At 35.5% G+C, this 17,147-nt stretch overlaps 1 protein-coding gene across 6 annotated transcripts in view; it reads right to left on the bottom strand.

The window, feature by feature from the left end:
* SYNJ1 (synaptojanin 1) overlaps positions 1-17,147 on the bottom strand; it is a 64,904-nt gene that overhangs the window by 23,983 nt on the left and 23,774 nt on the right. For 5 of the 6 annotated variants that reach the window (XM_035545804.2, XM_050715996.1, XM_035545802.2 and 2 more), the window contains exons 11-20: positions 16,621-16,773; positions 13,305-13,470; positions 7,156-7,347; positions 6,933-7,017; positions 5,579-5,719; positions 4,960-5,152; positions 3,426-3,584; positions 1,257-1,413; positions 802-919; positions 471-686 (exon numbers count right to left, since the gene is read on the bottom strand). In XM_035545804.2, coding sequence (XP_035401697.1) covers positions 471-686; positions 802-919; positions 1,257-1,413; positions 3,426-3,584; positions 4,960-5,152; positions 5,579-5,719; positions 6,933-7,017; positions 7,156-7,347; positions 13,305-13,470; positions 16,621-16,773 — 1,580 coding nt within the window. The remainder of the gene's footprint in view (positions 1-470; positions 687-801; positions 920-1,256; positions 1,414-3,425; positions 3,585-4,959; positions 5,153-5,578; positions 5,720-6,932; positions 7,018-7,155; positions 7,348-13,304; positions 13,471-16,620; positions 16,774-17,147) is intronic. The other variant, XM_050716001.1, reaches the window with a different exon arrangement.

The following is a 17,147-nucleotide window of genomic DNA, read 5'->3' on the forward strand; positions in this document are numbered from 1 at the left end:
TTAGGTGTTCCACATTAGATGTAACTATGTGCTTTGGACTACGCTCTTAGCTTTCTGAAAACAACAACAACAAAAAGCACACACCACTTTTTATTCCATTAACAGCTTTGTGAAAACACAACATTCACAGGGATCCTCTTGACTTCAGATCATTTAAAACTACTGAACTAACTTTAGAATACAAATCTGTACAAAAATCATACAACTAATAGATTTAAGTCTGATTTCTGACAAAGTATAATAATCTCTCAAAAATAAAGAAAACATGGGAAAAGTCTGAAAACTGAAACATGTAGGTATATAAAACGCATCTTCAACTGTAATTGTTCAACATTAAAATTAGACTTGAAAACAATGTTAAAAATAAAGCAGAGCAGAACTGAAACACCCACTAAAAAGTAATTTCAATTAAGAAATAGATGGGAACAATTAAGAGGAATAGAGATTAATAATAAGAAGTCTTTTTTAACCTTATAAGTATAACTTCACCGTAGCTTGCAAATTTTTGAAGAAGATCATCAATCAAGTTATCATCAAAATAGCTTTCTTCTCCTGAAGAACTTCTGATGGAGACCATTACTGTGCCATCAGGTGGTCCTTGCATTGCGATCACCGCCTTATAAACTTTCTGTCTCTCTTCTGCTTCAATTTCAAATATGTCAATGTCAATCAATGCCACCACAGGCCTTGAAAAACAAATTAAGAAAAACCTGTAAGCAAGAATATCTGAGGAACAAAATATAAAAAGCATTAATATTAAATCCTCAATGATGAGGAAGGACTGTATAAAAAAATTGAAACCTATGATCAGACGTTTTCAGCTCCGCTCTTCCGTAGTGCAACAATGTACCAGGATTCCACGTATAAGGGACCTTACTGTCATCGTGAAAACTAGCATTCAGAAGATCCAGGTCTTCAGCTACATTCAGTATCAGAGAAAACAAAATGGGAAAGACACAATGATTGTAGGAACATGTTAAAAGAAAAAATCATTTGTAAAAAGAGAAAAAAAAAAGAAAGTAAGCCAAAACCAAGCATTGTACAGAAAAGAAGGTTTCTTTTGAACTAGTGAAACGTCAGTAACTGCTGTCTGATTCTTGAACCTCCTGTTCAGTGTTGCTTCTATTTATCAAAGACTGTTATAAGCTTTCTGTCTGGGACAGAAGCTCAGAATCACTGGCACTGTGAATGTCACTAAATAGACCCCATAAGCCAGTTAAAAGAATCTTTAAAACAGCTTAAGGAAGCACTCAAACCTGATCGGTCAAAAGGCCATTTCCTTCTTCTCCAAAGAATACGATCTGTCCATGCTGGTGTGCGACATTTTTCACTGGTGTCATAATCATCCGAAAACAGATCATATTTGTACGTAGGAGCAAAATTAATTTTCCCCTCTAAAAATCCCCTAAAAATCTGTAAGAAATAAAGCAATTATATGTCATGCCAGAAGACAGAAACAGATGGGAAACAGCTTGAAACTAATCAGAACTCTCTTTTAACTGTGATAATTGTATACACATCTCCAAAAAAGAGTCATTTGATAGTATGAATCCTTTTCCAAATTTTATCTGCTGGAAGCATTCTACATTTGCCACTATGACTAAACAACAACCCAGACAGATCATCATTAAATAGAAATATGTCAACATTTATGTCTTTAAACCCAGACTCCTGAGCAACCTATTGTTCTTCCAACGTTATGCAGAACTTGAGGCCATCAAGAAGACAGATGCTGTCCACAACACTTTAATTAGTTGATTAGCTGCTCATTTGTCAGCAAAAGCTAGGAACTGAGGTTTATATTTTATGTACCTGTCTGAACACACATAGCATTCCCAGAAAGGCAAGGTGCCCCACAAGTAAATTAATAGGAGTTAAGAGGAAGAAAAATTTTTTAAAAAAAGTCCTTAAAATCAATACATTTGACATGATCTTCAAGATTAAAGAAATACTATCACTCTTTCTTCTCAAGAGGAAAGGAAAACAGAATAAAAAACGGATGTGAAATTATCTGTCAAGAGTACATAGGGAATTTAGAGCAACAGAATCAATTGCAAGTAATCGAAAACTCTGAAGCCCTGTTCGATATTTCCCAGTGTAACAGATACAGCCGGCTGACACAACGCCCTAGAAGGCCAGGAGATTTGCTCGCTCCTGATGTGTTTAAATTAAACATAAGCTAAAATCCTTTAGCTAGCTGAATCAGCTCCAGTCTATAGCTTAATCTTGCACAGGCAGTTTTACTTGGTCAGAAATCTATAAAGTACCAATCTAACTTAGATCTTATAGCCAAGTCCATATCAAACACCAGGTTAGAGTTCTTTTCCAGTTGAAAACATAAATCAAAATCCAGTCAATTTAAACATCACTGTCAAATCGCCCACAACTTCTGAGACAATTTATGAATTCCTTTGCCTTGGGTAATTATTTCACTTCCTACAGTTATTAAGAGAGGTGCTGTGTATACGCCTTTCCTGAACAACAGATACATGGTTGGGTGTGGATGTGGGTCTGTGCGGGTGTTAAGAGTCACACGCAGCAGCAGCAGCAGCACTCCTCTTGCCAGCCAGCTGCATCACCCTGCTGCCCAGCCAGCCACCTCCCAGTAATGGGGTATCAGCCTGAGAGTGCAGTAACAACCCTCCTTTTTCTCCCCAACCAGGAGATGATTTTGAGTCTTTTTCATATCCTGTTATTTTCCATAGTTCTTTCCAGCTTTATATGTGTCTTAAGTGCCCCTGCAACCTCTCCCATTTGGATCAAATGAACAGGCAATCATGCTGTCTGTCTGAACCTACGTATTTTTTTCTCTAGGAACCAGGCTATAAAAACAATTTTATCAAAGTTTTCCCTCCTCTTCTGTTGCACAGGACATGAACATGAATCGAAGAGAATTCTACTTCAGAATAACACTGCTTATGATCAAAGTGCTGGCAAGCAGACAAAACAAGCACGGGACTGCCTCTCATTTTACCATCTACAGCATTCCCACATAAAGCTTGAAAAATAGATTATATACTTTCGCACAAAATTTGACTCATTACAAATATTCCTTTAACTGCTACATACTGCCTCCCCAAGAAGCCCTAAAAATCTAAATCTGAAGCTTTCTTCAGACTTCATTATTCCACAGTCTTTTTCTTTGTAAGTAAAAAGCTATCATTTGGACTACATGTTGTAGTCAAACTACTAGTTGTCATTCCTACAACTAGTCATTGTACTGGTATCGCTACCTCTTTCAGGGCAGTTACAAGTACGTTACGAAATGTTGCTGTGACCCACCCACCCTTCCACACTACTGCCCTGACAGAAGTGATAAAACATTCTGAGGATCATAGATTTACAGAAGCACCACAGAAACTTGTTTCTCTAAAGCCAAAAAGAAAAACCAAGTATTCTTAAATGCAGTAGCACTTTTAAGATACCTGTCCAGAATTTTTCTGATTGATAAGCTGGTCTCCTGCTATAAGGGAATCCCAGTTTTGTTGTCGTATTAGTTCCTTAACCTCTTCATTAGGAATGTCTATTCGATAATTAAAGTCACCACACCAAAAGATATAGTCATGGGAAAAAAGCATCCTTCCCTGTAAAAGACAAGCACACACTGAAGTTAAAAACAATCAAACGACAGAAATTTACTAGTTACAGGTGCAGTTCAGTTTAGTTTTTTTGTTTGATTTTTTTTTTTTGGTTTGTTTTGTATTTTAATTATAAAATATTCATCATTTCTAGCTGATGAGGACAACTGAAGTATGTGTTAGTATTTAGCATTCATATGATTAGAACCACATAGCCAAGGGTATGGTATTCACACATCCACGACATGAAAGAAGAAATAACATTTATGTTGTTTGCATTTCTAAAGAAACATGAATCATCTGAACTGGATTCCAAAAATTCCTCTTCCTTCTGCACCAGTTTTAGAAGTTTGCTCCAAGACGATGACTGCTACCTGTATCACAAATAAGTTACAAAGGAGAATAACAAAACACTATCCTGTGTTTCTCTAGCACAATACCCTGACAAACTGCAAATTAAAGGCTTTATTATTCAGATTTAATTGAAGACTACAGCTACATAAAATTTTCAGTTCATTCAGTTACATAAAATTTTCAAGGCTGGGAAGAGACAGAAGGGCTCTTTTAGTTCAAAGAAAACCTAGGGTTTAAGGTGAGAACTTTTACTTTGTTTTGATTTTTCCATTGTCCTTAAGTAGATCTGCCCAGAGCAGATACACTGACAGATTAAAACAACAGCACTTAGGAAACAGTTTCTGGAAACCCTAAAAATAAAACACTTTCAAGAAAAGCTGAAACAGGACCATGGTGAAAAATTTAGAAAAAAGAAACCTTATAAAATCAGATATCCTGTACAGCGCCACAGGGCTAAGAAAGTACATTTTGACTGTGCAATTTAAGACAGCTTCAAGTCTCAAGCAAGCATTTTGTTGCAGTGTTAAGATCACCAAATATTTATTTGGTTTTTGAAAACCCCTTATGAGAATAAACTACAGAACTGTATGATCTAATTTGACGAAAATGAATTAATGAGAACTTAAGATGAGTTAACAAAAAAAAAAAAATCATTCTTATGTACTGAAAGCAGTGCTGTTTCCTATGGTTATTTTTTCCCCCTCATATTTGATTAGTATCTACAGAAGTTCTACCATTTGTCGGGAACCTAGAAAGTCTCTTTCCTATGCTAAATCCTTGATGCAAGTGAATTTATGTTTCATCTCTTCTATCAGTCACTGCAATGGAAAGGTCAGTTCTTTTTCCAGTCATCTACTTTAATAAAAATTATGGGAACTTAATTATCTCTGAGACCTCTAACCCAAGGAAATTTAATTTCTGCAGGCATCTGGAAAGGGGAGAAAAATAAATAAAACTTTTGGATGACACTGCTGGAGCTGAAAGGATTTAATCTCTCATTTTTTAAGGAATTTGAACACTTGCTTACCATCGGAAAACTGAGCTTGCGAGCTATTTCTGCAAAGTCTTCATTTCTCTCTTTAACTTGTGATTGTCCTGCAGCAAAATGGCTGCAGACAAAGCAAAGACTGGATGTATGAAACAACATCCGAATTGCTACTGCACCTTTATTACCAGTGGCTCCTCCCATACCAGTCTTTACAGTATCAACAGCGACGTCCCTAAAAGAGTTAAACAACTATTAAACCTTCAAATACATCGGCACAGAAGTCAACAGCTTTAAGTCTGCCTGAGAAGTGCTGTATCACTGAGTGCTTTGTAAAGCAACCATAGGATAACAATATGGCATTATCTTGGGAATATGACATTTTCACATTGTTCATTCAGCAGGAAGGCCACTGAACCATTTTAAAAAGATGCTAACATTTATCAAGCAGGTAACGATATAACACCTCAGCTTTTCAAGCCTTCTAGGCAACTGATACAGCATTTAAAAACTATGATAAAAGAATTTAAGCAACTAGTTCCCCAGAAGACAGAACAGCTGTTTTGGACCCAACCTCCTTCTTAGTACACTTGGATATTATTTTGCAATACCCAGTAATCTGCAGGTGACCCAGCCTGGGCACAACTGTGCATTCACTGACCTGATAAAAGGAGCGTGCTGGGGTCTGATGAACACAAACAGGCAGACGCCCACTAACTGCTCGGAAGCCAGCAGCACGTACTTGTAATCCCTTGATATAGTCTTCTGCAGTTCAGCAGCCCAGAGCTTCTGATTCGTTGTGCTAGCCGTGGGATTAAAAATGCCAGTTTTAAAACGTAAGAAATTAAGCAGGTATCGAAAAGTGTTGATCTACTTGAATAATCTTCATACAATAATCTTAACCAAACACTGGGGATGTAAGTCAAAGCCGAGCTACGAATGACGTACTTCCAAGGCTAAAATAGAGGAGCAAAACCGAAGAAATTTTCTCAGGAGTTACCTCCTGGCCTAGAGCTCAGATAATTTCGGAAAACAGATGTTTGTGGTCTTAGATCAAGAAGAAACTTCCTTGAAGACATAATAGAGTATGGTTTTCAGAACTAGCATTGGATATACATGAAAAATAACAGATCTAGAAGCAGTGCTAACTAGACAGTGTGAAATTAGGGGATGACACAAACTGCCACTTTATCCTCACGACAAAAGCCTGTGCAAAGGCTAAGAGTACAAAAGGCTTTAGATGCTTTTTCCAGTGAGTTAAAGCTTGAGAAACGCCACAAAACATGCAGAACAGGCAGATAAAACAACCGACAAAGTGAATACAATCCCAGGATTACGCACAGACTTCATCATTGGTATTACCCAGCACTGGTAAAAGTGTATTTTCATACCCCACAGAGGGGAAAAAAAATAATATATTACCACTCCGTGGTAATATATACATGTAATGTATGGAATGATTGAGCTAAATACAAACTAAAAATAGATCAAATTATGATCAAATTTTACTTCTGCTCTTAATGACAGTGAAAACTGATGGTATGGAAGGATATACTTGTTTTATAAAGATCAGAATCTGATGGAAGACATTACATAAAGGCACACTGACAAAACATGCTTTTGGAAGGAATTTCACAGGACTCACTGTTCTCAGCAGTAGGAAGGCTCAGAGACTGCAGAACACTACCATCAGAGAGAAATTCCTTCCAAGTGTTAAGTGAGTGAAAAAGTTGAGGAGCTACTGAAGGTGCAATCCAAAACATAGCCAAGTACTGACTGTTTGGATGCTGGAGATTACATTATAAGTAATGTGAGTGGTCACAGCTTTGCTATGGAAAGCTGAGAAAATGTCTGCAGTCCTGGCAGAGAAACTGGCAGAGAGAACTGGAATACAGTCAAAAAATAATATAGAATAATCCCAACAATTACAATTAAAGAGAGAACAAATAAATAACATTTCACTCAAAAAATGTGGTTACCAGCGGAACTAATTTTGTAGCAATTTTATCACCTACCTTGCATTCACAATGTTTCCTGCATTTAACTCCACCATTTCTTCAAATCCAATGGCAAATATGTCTACAGGCTTGCTTCTTCGATCTGCATTTAAATATTGAAAAAGCTATTTGTTGTTTACAATTAACTTCAGAACCAAGACCTCGTATATATTTTAATGTTCATGACCTAATTAAGAAAATCAAAGTTTTCAAGAAAAAAATGACAGAATACAAATCCTACCTTGGAATTCGTGAATACCAGCTATGTTTGGTGCGTCTAGAAGCCAGTCAGTGAGGGTCTGATTTTTAAAGGCAATACTTCGAAACTGCTTCCCCCCGTTGACGTTCCATGTCCCAACGCAGACTCTAACTTTTTTCGGTTTTGCATACTTATAAAAGTTTTCACACATACTCTTTAGCACTTTTACAGATGCTGCAAAAACATTTGAAGATATGTTATTTTTTTTTATAGGATTCTTTTTTTTTTCCAGAAAATCTGGCAATGACATCTTCCCTTAAAAAAAAAGGCAATAAATCCATGCATAGACATACAGAAAGTTAAACTGTGAAAGCAAGATGGATGCAGCATTTTGCCAGGGAAAGTACGGTTGCAGATGTATTATTTGCCTAAGTAGGATATTGACTGAATGAAAGATGGTAGTAATTTGTTCAAAATATATATATATTTACACACAGTAATATAAATATAGTAATATATATTTTATATATAGTAATATATATAGATATACACATATAAAATTAAAACAAACAGTTTCTGTTTTATAAATATCTACCATTCTCTCACATATCTGTGATTCTCTATGGAGACTGTTATTTTTAATATACGCCAGCACAGATTTCTATCTCATTTTCACAGATTGCATTTATGAAATTCAATCTCCATTAAAAAAGCATAACAATTTACAGATATTTTAATTTTTAGAAATGTAAAAAAGACTGTAGTAAATACAGTAAATGTAGTAAATGTAGTAAATACATTTACTAAAATAGATAAGGTAAATTACCATATCAGAGTATGTTCTTTTTAAACCACAAATCTGATTTTTTTTTTTTAACTCAGTTGAATTCCTGAAGCTCTACACTAATGAAGGAAGTAAGCTAGGATTCAAACCAATTAAACTAATTTCTGTTACACCGGCCTTTCTGTGCCTTGTTTTTATCTGCCAGATGGGAAAAAGGATAATGACCTATCTGTAAATATCTGGGCATTATGAGAAGGAGAAAAAAAAAAGATTATTCAATGCTCAGACACTAGAGTTACAAAGATTTTTAAAGACCCTTCACAGATCAGCTGCATAATATTGATATTGGATATTGATATTTCCTCAAGCAAAGAGATCTGAACTTTAATTACACTTTTTTCTTTCATCTCAGTGGGAAAAAAAATCAATCAGGTGTAAACACTATCATTTGCATTGTCCTTTATCCAGGTAATAGCAATTTACCTACTTTTAAGTCTCCCATGGTTATAATTCTATTAGAATCAGGGAAACTCTATTAGATGTAATTCTTCCCTCCACTGCATGGTGCCTTGCAAATGATTGCAAAATGATTTTCATTCAAATCCCCAAAATAGGATAATTATGAATCTGGGTTTTCATCATCTTCTTAGTTATTCTTTTTATATTTACCACCTTTAAACTTGCTCCAGAATCTTGGCTACCCAAATAAAACAAAAATCAGGTATTCTCTAGCCCTAATGGTTTTAAAACAAACTAGAACCAATCGAAGAAAATACAGTGTATTTGTTGTTTGTGAACAATTTCTCTGGTGAACTAATCGTACACCTGTATACCTATATGTGGCAACTGCATATAAAAGCCAATGAATTGACTGGTGTCTTCTTGGGGTACCAAGAAGAATGCTTGGATCACTCCATTAATTTTGTTATCATAATCCAGGCAAATGAAGTCAACAGAGCAGTAAGGATCCAACAGAATACCTTATGCCTGAAGAAGAGAGCCACATACTGAGTATACTACTGGATGTATCTACACACTAAGCAACAGTCAAGTCAACAAGGCTATAAAATGCCAGAAAAAACCTCCAAGAGTCAAAGACAGAAACCACCCCAGCACCTGACCACTGAAGAGAAGCCAATCCAAGAAATGTAGCCAGGATGCATGCAAGTACCCAAATCATCCAAAGGATGAGCCGAACCTGAGGAATCCACAATACTATCACAGGCATATTTTAAAGACCTGCACAGATTAGTCTTTGCAGTACTCTCAGGAAATTTAAAAGCAGAGTATTGTACTTTGATTCTGTTCACTTCAGCCCCTCCTCCTTCTGGTAGTAACCTTCAGCTTAAATAGTTGCTCCTAATAATTCATATTTCCTTTCAAGAAGGAATGAATTATTGCTTACTTAACTTCTGTCACTGTAATGAGCCCCTAATGTGAAAAATCTTACCAGAATAGAATCTAACTTCATAAATGACTGGACAACATGCTAATTACAAACATTAAGTTGATACCTTGAAACTACAAAGATTTTCCGAAAACACTCATTTTCCAAAATACTGATTGAGCCAATAGTTTTTAAGAGCTCTTGAACTTCCCACATACGTTATTTTACTACACACTTCTACCAATTCATCTATTTGACAAAAAATTGTCTCACTCTACAACATTACAACCCCAATCAATTGAATTTTGTGTTATTTTGAAACAAATATATTTTAACTGCTGTTCATACTAGGCAGGCAGATATTTGAAAATCATTTCTACAAAGGGAGGTTTAATTTAAAATTCTTGGTGGGAAATTCTATAACACTGAACTTGACTGAACTCTGGCTACAAAATCCAAAATACTGTAGGTAATTTTCAGCATATACAATCTGTATCTGGATGAAGTCCAATGTGAAACGTTACCTCAGTAAGTTAAAAAAAAAAAAAAAAGACGTTTGTGACTTAATGAGTTATAAACTAGGTTGATACAGTCTAGATGGTAACACCAAAAATAACAATGTCACTATGTATTTCAACGATCAGCTTTTCATACTGACAAAATGCAAATGAATCAGTTAATTTCAGGTGTTACCTGTGACTTTGATTTCATTATTTAATTACTCAATAGAAGTAGATATAAAAAAAGAGAGAGAAAGAGCAAAGCTGAGATAAATCTAAAGGGAATAAACATTTAATGTTCAAAAATACAGATTGCAGCTGAGTTGGTTCTACCAGAAAAAAAAAAGCTTCAAACACTTCAGATGTATCTGAACAAAAATCTAGTCAACAACAAATCTTAAGAGTTTCTTCCAAGGATCCTCCCCAATCAATCTGCAGTATCTGAGCATACAAGTACAGGGGATACTGTGCAGAACCCCACAATTCCCTTAAAATGGGAGAACAGTCTGAACAACTATTAATAGCTTCCTTTTTTCTTTTTCTCCTCCTCTCCCTTTACGTTCCCAGATATTACGTATGTAGTTAAGTATGTAGTTTTTTCCCCTCACCTAGAAACTAAGCATCTGATCTGGTTTCACTAAAACTACTTCTAAAATGCAGTAAAAATGAACCCTATTAAGACGATAGCTCAGAAACCTCTGTTTAAATTTTCTCAACACATAGTAAAATCTGAACATACAAGCATCAGGTATATTTTGTTTTAACTAATAGTTTCTGGGAGCAAGGAGATGAAGTGCTGAACGCTGACAAGTACTCACAGTCTTCCCTAAAAACGTGTAATATGTACAAATCTCCTCAAATAGAGCAACTTCATGTAAACAGCTTAAGTTGCAACAAAAAGGAGAACTTCCACTAAGAATCAGAAACTTCTGAAAACAAAGTTCAAAGGCATAGCATGAGCTAGGAGTCTTCAAACGCTTTTTAAGATGCATAGATCTTTCACGTCATTTTCCTCTATATCTAACTCATCCCTGTGCATTCTTATCATCACTTCTTCATGGTTATGGTATTGCTGAATACCAGCGTCTCATTTTAAGCCCAACGTCTGTCTCATTTTGAGCCCATCAAACAGCAGTCAAGACATAACCACGTCTCAAAAGATTATAGTTCCCTTCTCCAGGCCCCCTCTTCAGTGAGAATTTTACCTAAATGGATGCTCTAGTACTTCCACGTTGCATGCAGAAGTAACTGTATCTTTGTAGTTTTGACTGTACTTTTGCTCCACCAGAAAACAAGTGTCAGCATATTATTTTATATCATTCCTGTAAAATTATTACAAAATCAGCCAGTCTCATGCAAGAACAAACGTAAAGCCTTCTAATGGCCAAGTCAATGAAGTTACAAATTGTACTAAAGAAATTTCACCTGATATCCTAAATTAAACATTTTGACGGAACAAAAATACAGAAGCTCCCAAACCAGATTAAAAAAGCAAATTCCTCTACAGCGAGAATAAAGCATTTGCAAAAATAAAAACAAAAACTACAAGAAAGAAAACACAAAGTATTGGCTGTCTCTTCATAATTCACCAAGCATAACTGCAATCTTTTTCACTTGTATTTTCACTTCTCTTGTATTAAAGAACCTGTCTCAGATTAAGGAATTTTGTGGCAGATGAATGCCAGGCCCAAACAGTAACAGGAAAATGCAAGCCTGCAACCAAATATTATGCAAATAGGCACAAGAAAAAAGACAGAGAAGAAGAGCTACTCAGATATTTACAGCTTAATTTTCTATACTATACCTGATTGTAATGATTGCTCTGAAACTACGGATGCAGTAAGAAGGAAACAAGGAAAAGATTAGTCAAATAAGCAATTAAAAAAAAAATCTGAGAGAACATGCTACAATATACAATTTACTACACGTAACTGTTCAGATCAGTTAAAACACATCATCTATGCTGCAAAATCTAAACAGTTTCACAACAGTGTTAACAAAGTCCCCTTTCCTGCTCAACTAGTAGTAGATTTAGGTGTGTTGAAGTATTTCTCTGGTTAGTTCCCACCTAGTAGACAACACAAAGACACTACATTCAGTGAAGAGAAACTCATGGTCCTCAGCTGACAAGTGCTGCAAATATGGAAAGGATAGCTTGCGTTCACAGAGAAAGTGAGAATAAACAAGAATGACTTTCAACTAGTTTTGAGGCAAGGTGGATTTAACAGGTTTCAGATACAGGAATAGTTACAATAACACGAAACCTTGTGGTAAAGTGAGAGGAAAACAATCTTCCTGACTCCATGTAGTAATAAATTCATTCCCGCAAGATGAATGCTACAATTGGGCAAGATCTTTTTCTCCTTATGCCACAGATTTGCACTGAAGCTCTAACACATTTTTACCACTCCAGGTTACAAAGTGTCTAGGAAAAAGGTTAAAAAACTGGAAAAGTCAAGAATGTTATTCATCCCTAAAAACTGCAATAACCCAGCGCTTTGGACATTCTTACCTGGGATCCTGGGAGGAAGATTCAAGCTTAAGCTTCTTCCTTGCTCAAGAACTAGCTCCTTTCTCTCTTACACCCCAGGAGAATAGTCTAAACACAGCCCTACACTTGGATTAGTTGCTGCTTTCCTGCCTGTCACAGCTCCAGAAGGATGAGACACAACTAGGCACTCCTGGGGACTGTGTAGGCTACATCTCTGTTTGGAAACACAGGTTTCTGTGGCTCACTGCCCCATTCTGATCAGGTGCGCTAGACCGAGGTAGTCAGACCCTCCAAATCCCACAAGACTGTGCCTAAGCAGAACTCCATATTGAAACCTCTCTCCAATTTAGATGCAGAATTTCACCCACAGCCTGACAAACTTTGGTGGTGCACACATTCCTGGGAAAGGCTTCTTACACAAAAATTAATTTTGTGATGGAAACTCATTTACCAGGAATTTTCTCATAGCTCCTGTTATCTGAAATTTTCTTCCATTAGCTCCTTGGTAGAAGAAACCAGAATGATGACAAACACTAGCCCTCTTGAGCTTGTGAAAAGAATAAATGCTTTGCATCTAGTTTAACACCACAATGAGAAGTTCTTCACTGACATAACAGATCAAGTTAAGGAAAACCTTTATCAAAAAAGACATTTTTAAAATAAACCAGGATATTTTTCCCCCAAAATTCAGCACGTAATTGTTGTGGTTAACACTTGCTATAAACAGATTTGAAGAACTGAACAAACCATAGCTCACATGCATCTAACATAAAGTTCAGACAAATACGCTCCACAAATATTTACCTATTACACCACCAGGTATGAACAAAATACAAACAGTAAAGAAATGACTTGCAGCATGTTAGTTTGGTAGTATTAGTAAAGCAGAAGTATCTTTTTATCTTTTAATAAGCCAACAGAATATAAAATAGCATTTACACTTTCCAATACTGCTTTGAAAACAGACTCCATACAGCTTTCTTATATTAAATAGTTATGAGACAGATTAAAATCCTGAAAGACACATACCGCGTAAACTGCTGGTGGTTAAGAGAGCCCGTGCTTTATCTGCTAAATCACTATTTAGGGTATTTCCCAATAACAAAACATCAATGGCCTCCTGCTTGGAGCTATCAAAAAAGTTATTTTGAATCGTTCTGGTCACAGAACGAGCACCATCCTTCAGCTTTCCAGCCTGTTAGGGAGGAATACGTATAAAATATTTTATGTTGGACATTGCTCACAGAAACATTGGCAATATTCATTAACATTTTTGTAAACTGCAATAATGATTTTAATATCTAAGGCAATTTCCTTCCTTTGGTGTTAAATAAGTCTCCTGAGCTTACTGTACTACATCTGCTTTTTTTCTCAAATGCTAAACAACATGCTAATACCTTCAAGACATATCTAAGAACCAGATTGTTCCAGTTTAAATTATTTAAATTAAACAAAATACTGCAGGAAGGGGAATAACAGTTTTTCCTAAACCCTTAGTCTTCAAAAATTAAATTGATATAATGCCATGTTTAGACCATGATACAGGATTTTGGGCATTTCCCCAAATAGTGAGATGAAGAAGCACTTGAGTCCAAACGTCATGGTACATGAATATGTAGGCATATATGCACATACGAGCATATTAGTTCAGAATTCACGTTCTGAAATACCCGTGTTACAAAAGGGACAGCTTCAATTTATTAAGACTCCTTAACTTTTTAAAATAACATGCAAGTCTCATGCAGTATCCCAGAAGGAACATATTCACTAATCTATAGCTACATATGTACCAAGGCACTGTCATTGCACACACTGCACACCAGCGGCACAACAGAACAGTGCTCTGAAAGAGCAGTGTCTTACAACAGTAGCTCAGCAAGAATCTCCAAGAGATGCCCTGGTACTACAGATAGTCTTGTGGGTCAGACAGCTAGAGAATAACGTAATCAACATGCCATGCAGTCTCCTAACTGATTCAAAAACCTGCAGCGTTAACCTGTGTACAGAGCACTGACAATGACTTCCCAGGCACAAAGACATTTTCTTGATTACATGGCTTAGTGTGTCTTATGCACACAAGGGTATTTTGCCTGCAAAGCATACATAAACACATGCTATGGCATGTGCATGAAATGCAGACCATAATCTATCAGGGATGCTGCATGGTATTATATTATTATTAAAAATGCTCTAAGTTTACAGCTTGCATCGTTCATGAAGGTCTCTTAAATGCACATAGGAAAAAAGACAAGCTTAAAAAAACTACAAACCCAAGCCAATTAATTGTACTATATAACAAGAAGAGAAACTACTCTTTTGTCAAGGATAAGTAGTAGCAAATTTGCAGCATGATTTTGTAAGATAATGTGAATGAAGCGTTGGGGAGCATACTATTGCAATAGAATTTTAATAGGATGCTGCTCGCTTTCTGTCAGACAATTTATAACTTAAGACATGATCCAAAAACACACTCACCATTCACATATCAGGCAATTAATTGAAAGGAACCCAGAGAAAGCAAAAGAAAGAGTAGGTAAGCAGTTAGATGTAATTAGTATAATAATTCTTAAAGGACTGTTTTTCAGTATAGAAACGTACATTAACACATTTAAGGTTAAAATATTTTTTCTCCTCTCCTAAATTTCCATATTTTTACTTCTAAGTACTCTTGGACTTTAAAGAATCAAACTGACAAGCAAGAAATGGAAGAACTTCAAACATCAAACTTTGTATTTGAGAAATGAGAATAACAACTTAAAAACCACATTTTAAAATATATTAGGAGAATGCTCTTGAAGATACGAACTAGTGACCTGGTCAAGTTGCACTGGAAGAATACAAGTAATGTATGGCTTTGCAAGTATTAAAGATCCTTTTTGGACACAAAGACTTTTATCAGGGACACTGTGTTTGCATTATGAGATTTGGTACTCATTAACAGTTGTACCAGGGCAAGGATCCCTAGCACAGCAATTGACTATTCTGCATTATTATAAAAACAGCAGAGTAAATATACTCTGCATTTTACACATTAAAAATTTAAGTGTAAATACAATAAATGCAATTTATAAAGTAACAATTTAAAGTAGTCTAATGAATGTCAGGAACGTATTAATTCAGGAGAAGAAACAAGTGAGGTTGAATGAGAAAGTCAGGAGAAGAGGAAACACCCCAAAAAATACTTACTGTAGTTTTCTTGAGGGTCTGGGTGACATTTTTGTAAGAAAATAAAACTAAACACTTTTAACTAAATTCCACTCTATACTAAAATAGAAGCAATTACTAAGTGAGAAGGTCTTGTATGCACCAAGTAAGGGCAGAATCAGCAACAAGCTTATTTACTTGTTTTCTTTTTAATGTAGCTTACTGTGATGCCTTGTACTTAGGCAGAGAAGGACCCTGATATGGTTTGAATGAACAAGTGATGAGAAAAAAAAATAGTCAACTATGAGTACATAGTATATATACAAATGAAACAGAGATCATGGAATGAGCATTGTATTCTTGAATACAAACAACTGTATGAAAAAAATTCTTGAAGGAACTAAGGGCAAAAATTACTATGGCTCAACATTTGTTTGTCTTGACAGGTATAACCTGATGAGAGAGAGTTATGGAAACAAGAAAAGGGACACTGTTAAAAAGGAAAGTAAGAGGCAGCATTAGGAAATCTGAACCACTCAAGCATCAACATAGACAAAACAAATTGATGAGAAACAGAGCATTACATTTGCAGTATAGTACAGAATTGTTATTGTAATATTAAAAAGGAAGGTAGAAACAGAATTTGGTTGTTTTTCCTCAGCAATTGCAGAACTAAAAAGAAATAGCTGAATGAGCATGCAAAGGAAAAACACCTAACTATAAGTTGTTAAATTTTAGCACTATTAATAAACACTAGAAGCATGATCAACAATGTCCAGGGGAATACATTTTAAAAGAATGGAGATATACTGAATGAAACCAAAACAACAGAAGGCAGAAAAATGAAACTTTTCAAAGAAACTAAAGCTGATTTGAATATACTTTTTTTTTTTTAAAAAAAATATATAGATATGATCTAAAGAAATAAAAGCTTTGAGCCTCATCATTTCCTGCAGAATAGTATTATCTGGGAAGCATTAGTCTGACTAATAAAGGATGTACTGAAACAAGATCTGGTTATCAACATAATCAAACTTTTCTCATTAAACGTTTGTTTTTTTCCCATTAGTTTGTTTTTTATTACAACAAAAGCACACACACAAAAAAAGAAAATCTCATCCCTCTTAAATTCATGACAGAATTAAAAAATAACACGCACACATTGAATATTGCTCAAGTTCTAAAATAAAATGTACTCTACCTTAGCTTTTCCTTCAAGGGCTCCAGTTCCAGCATAAATTTTACTGACAGAATCACCATTGACAGACCACATGGATCGGAAAACTTCCTGAAAGCGAGTAACCAGTTGAGGCTTCTCTGCTAATCCTAATACCTCCAGCTGTTTTGTTAGCATCTGCAATAATTGAAAGCAACATTTGCAAGAAGATCTTCGAAATCTTTAAATACTTATTCAAAGATATATCATATCTTTTCAGCGTATACACACCCCCCCAAAAATCTTTGTTTTATATATATAATTCTGAACAAACTGATACCTTGTCATGTTTATAGAGCTGAATTGTACCTGTAACCTTAGCTTCAGCATTTCATTTTCTTTTAAAGATAAGTAGCAGTATAGGAGAAGAATTATGTAGTTGACTTGTAAATATTTTCTTCTAAAAAATCACTAGTTATAAAATGAGCTGGTTTTGGTTCTCAAGTCTTTCGACTTAAATAATTTAGAACTAGAACATTTCTTGTTCCCCCCCCCAAAAAAGAGTAATAGAG

This window comes from Cygnus atratus, chromosome 1, assembly GCF_013377495.2.
Source record: "Cygnus atratus isolate AKBS03 ecotype Queensland, Australia chromosome 1, CAtr_DNAZoo_HiC_assembly, whole genome shotgun sequence".
NCBI lineage: Eukaryota > Metazoa > Chordata > Aves > Anseriformes > Anatidae > Cygnus > Cygnus atratus.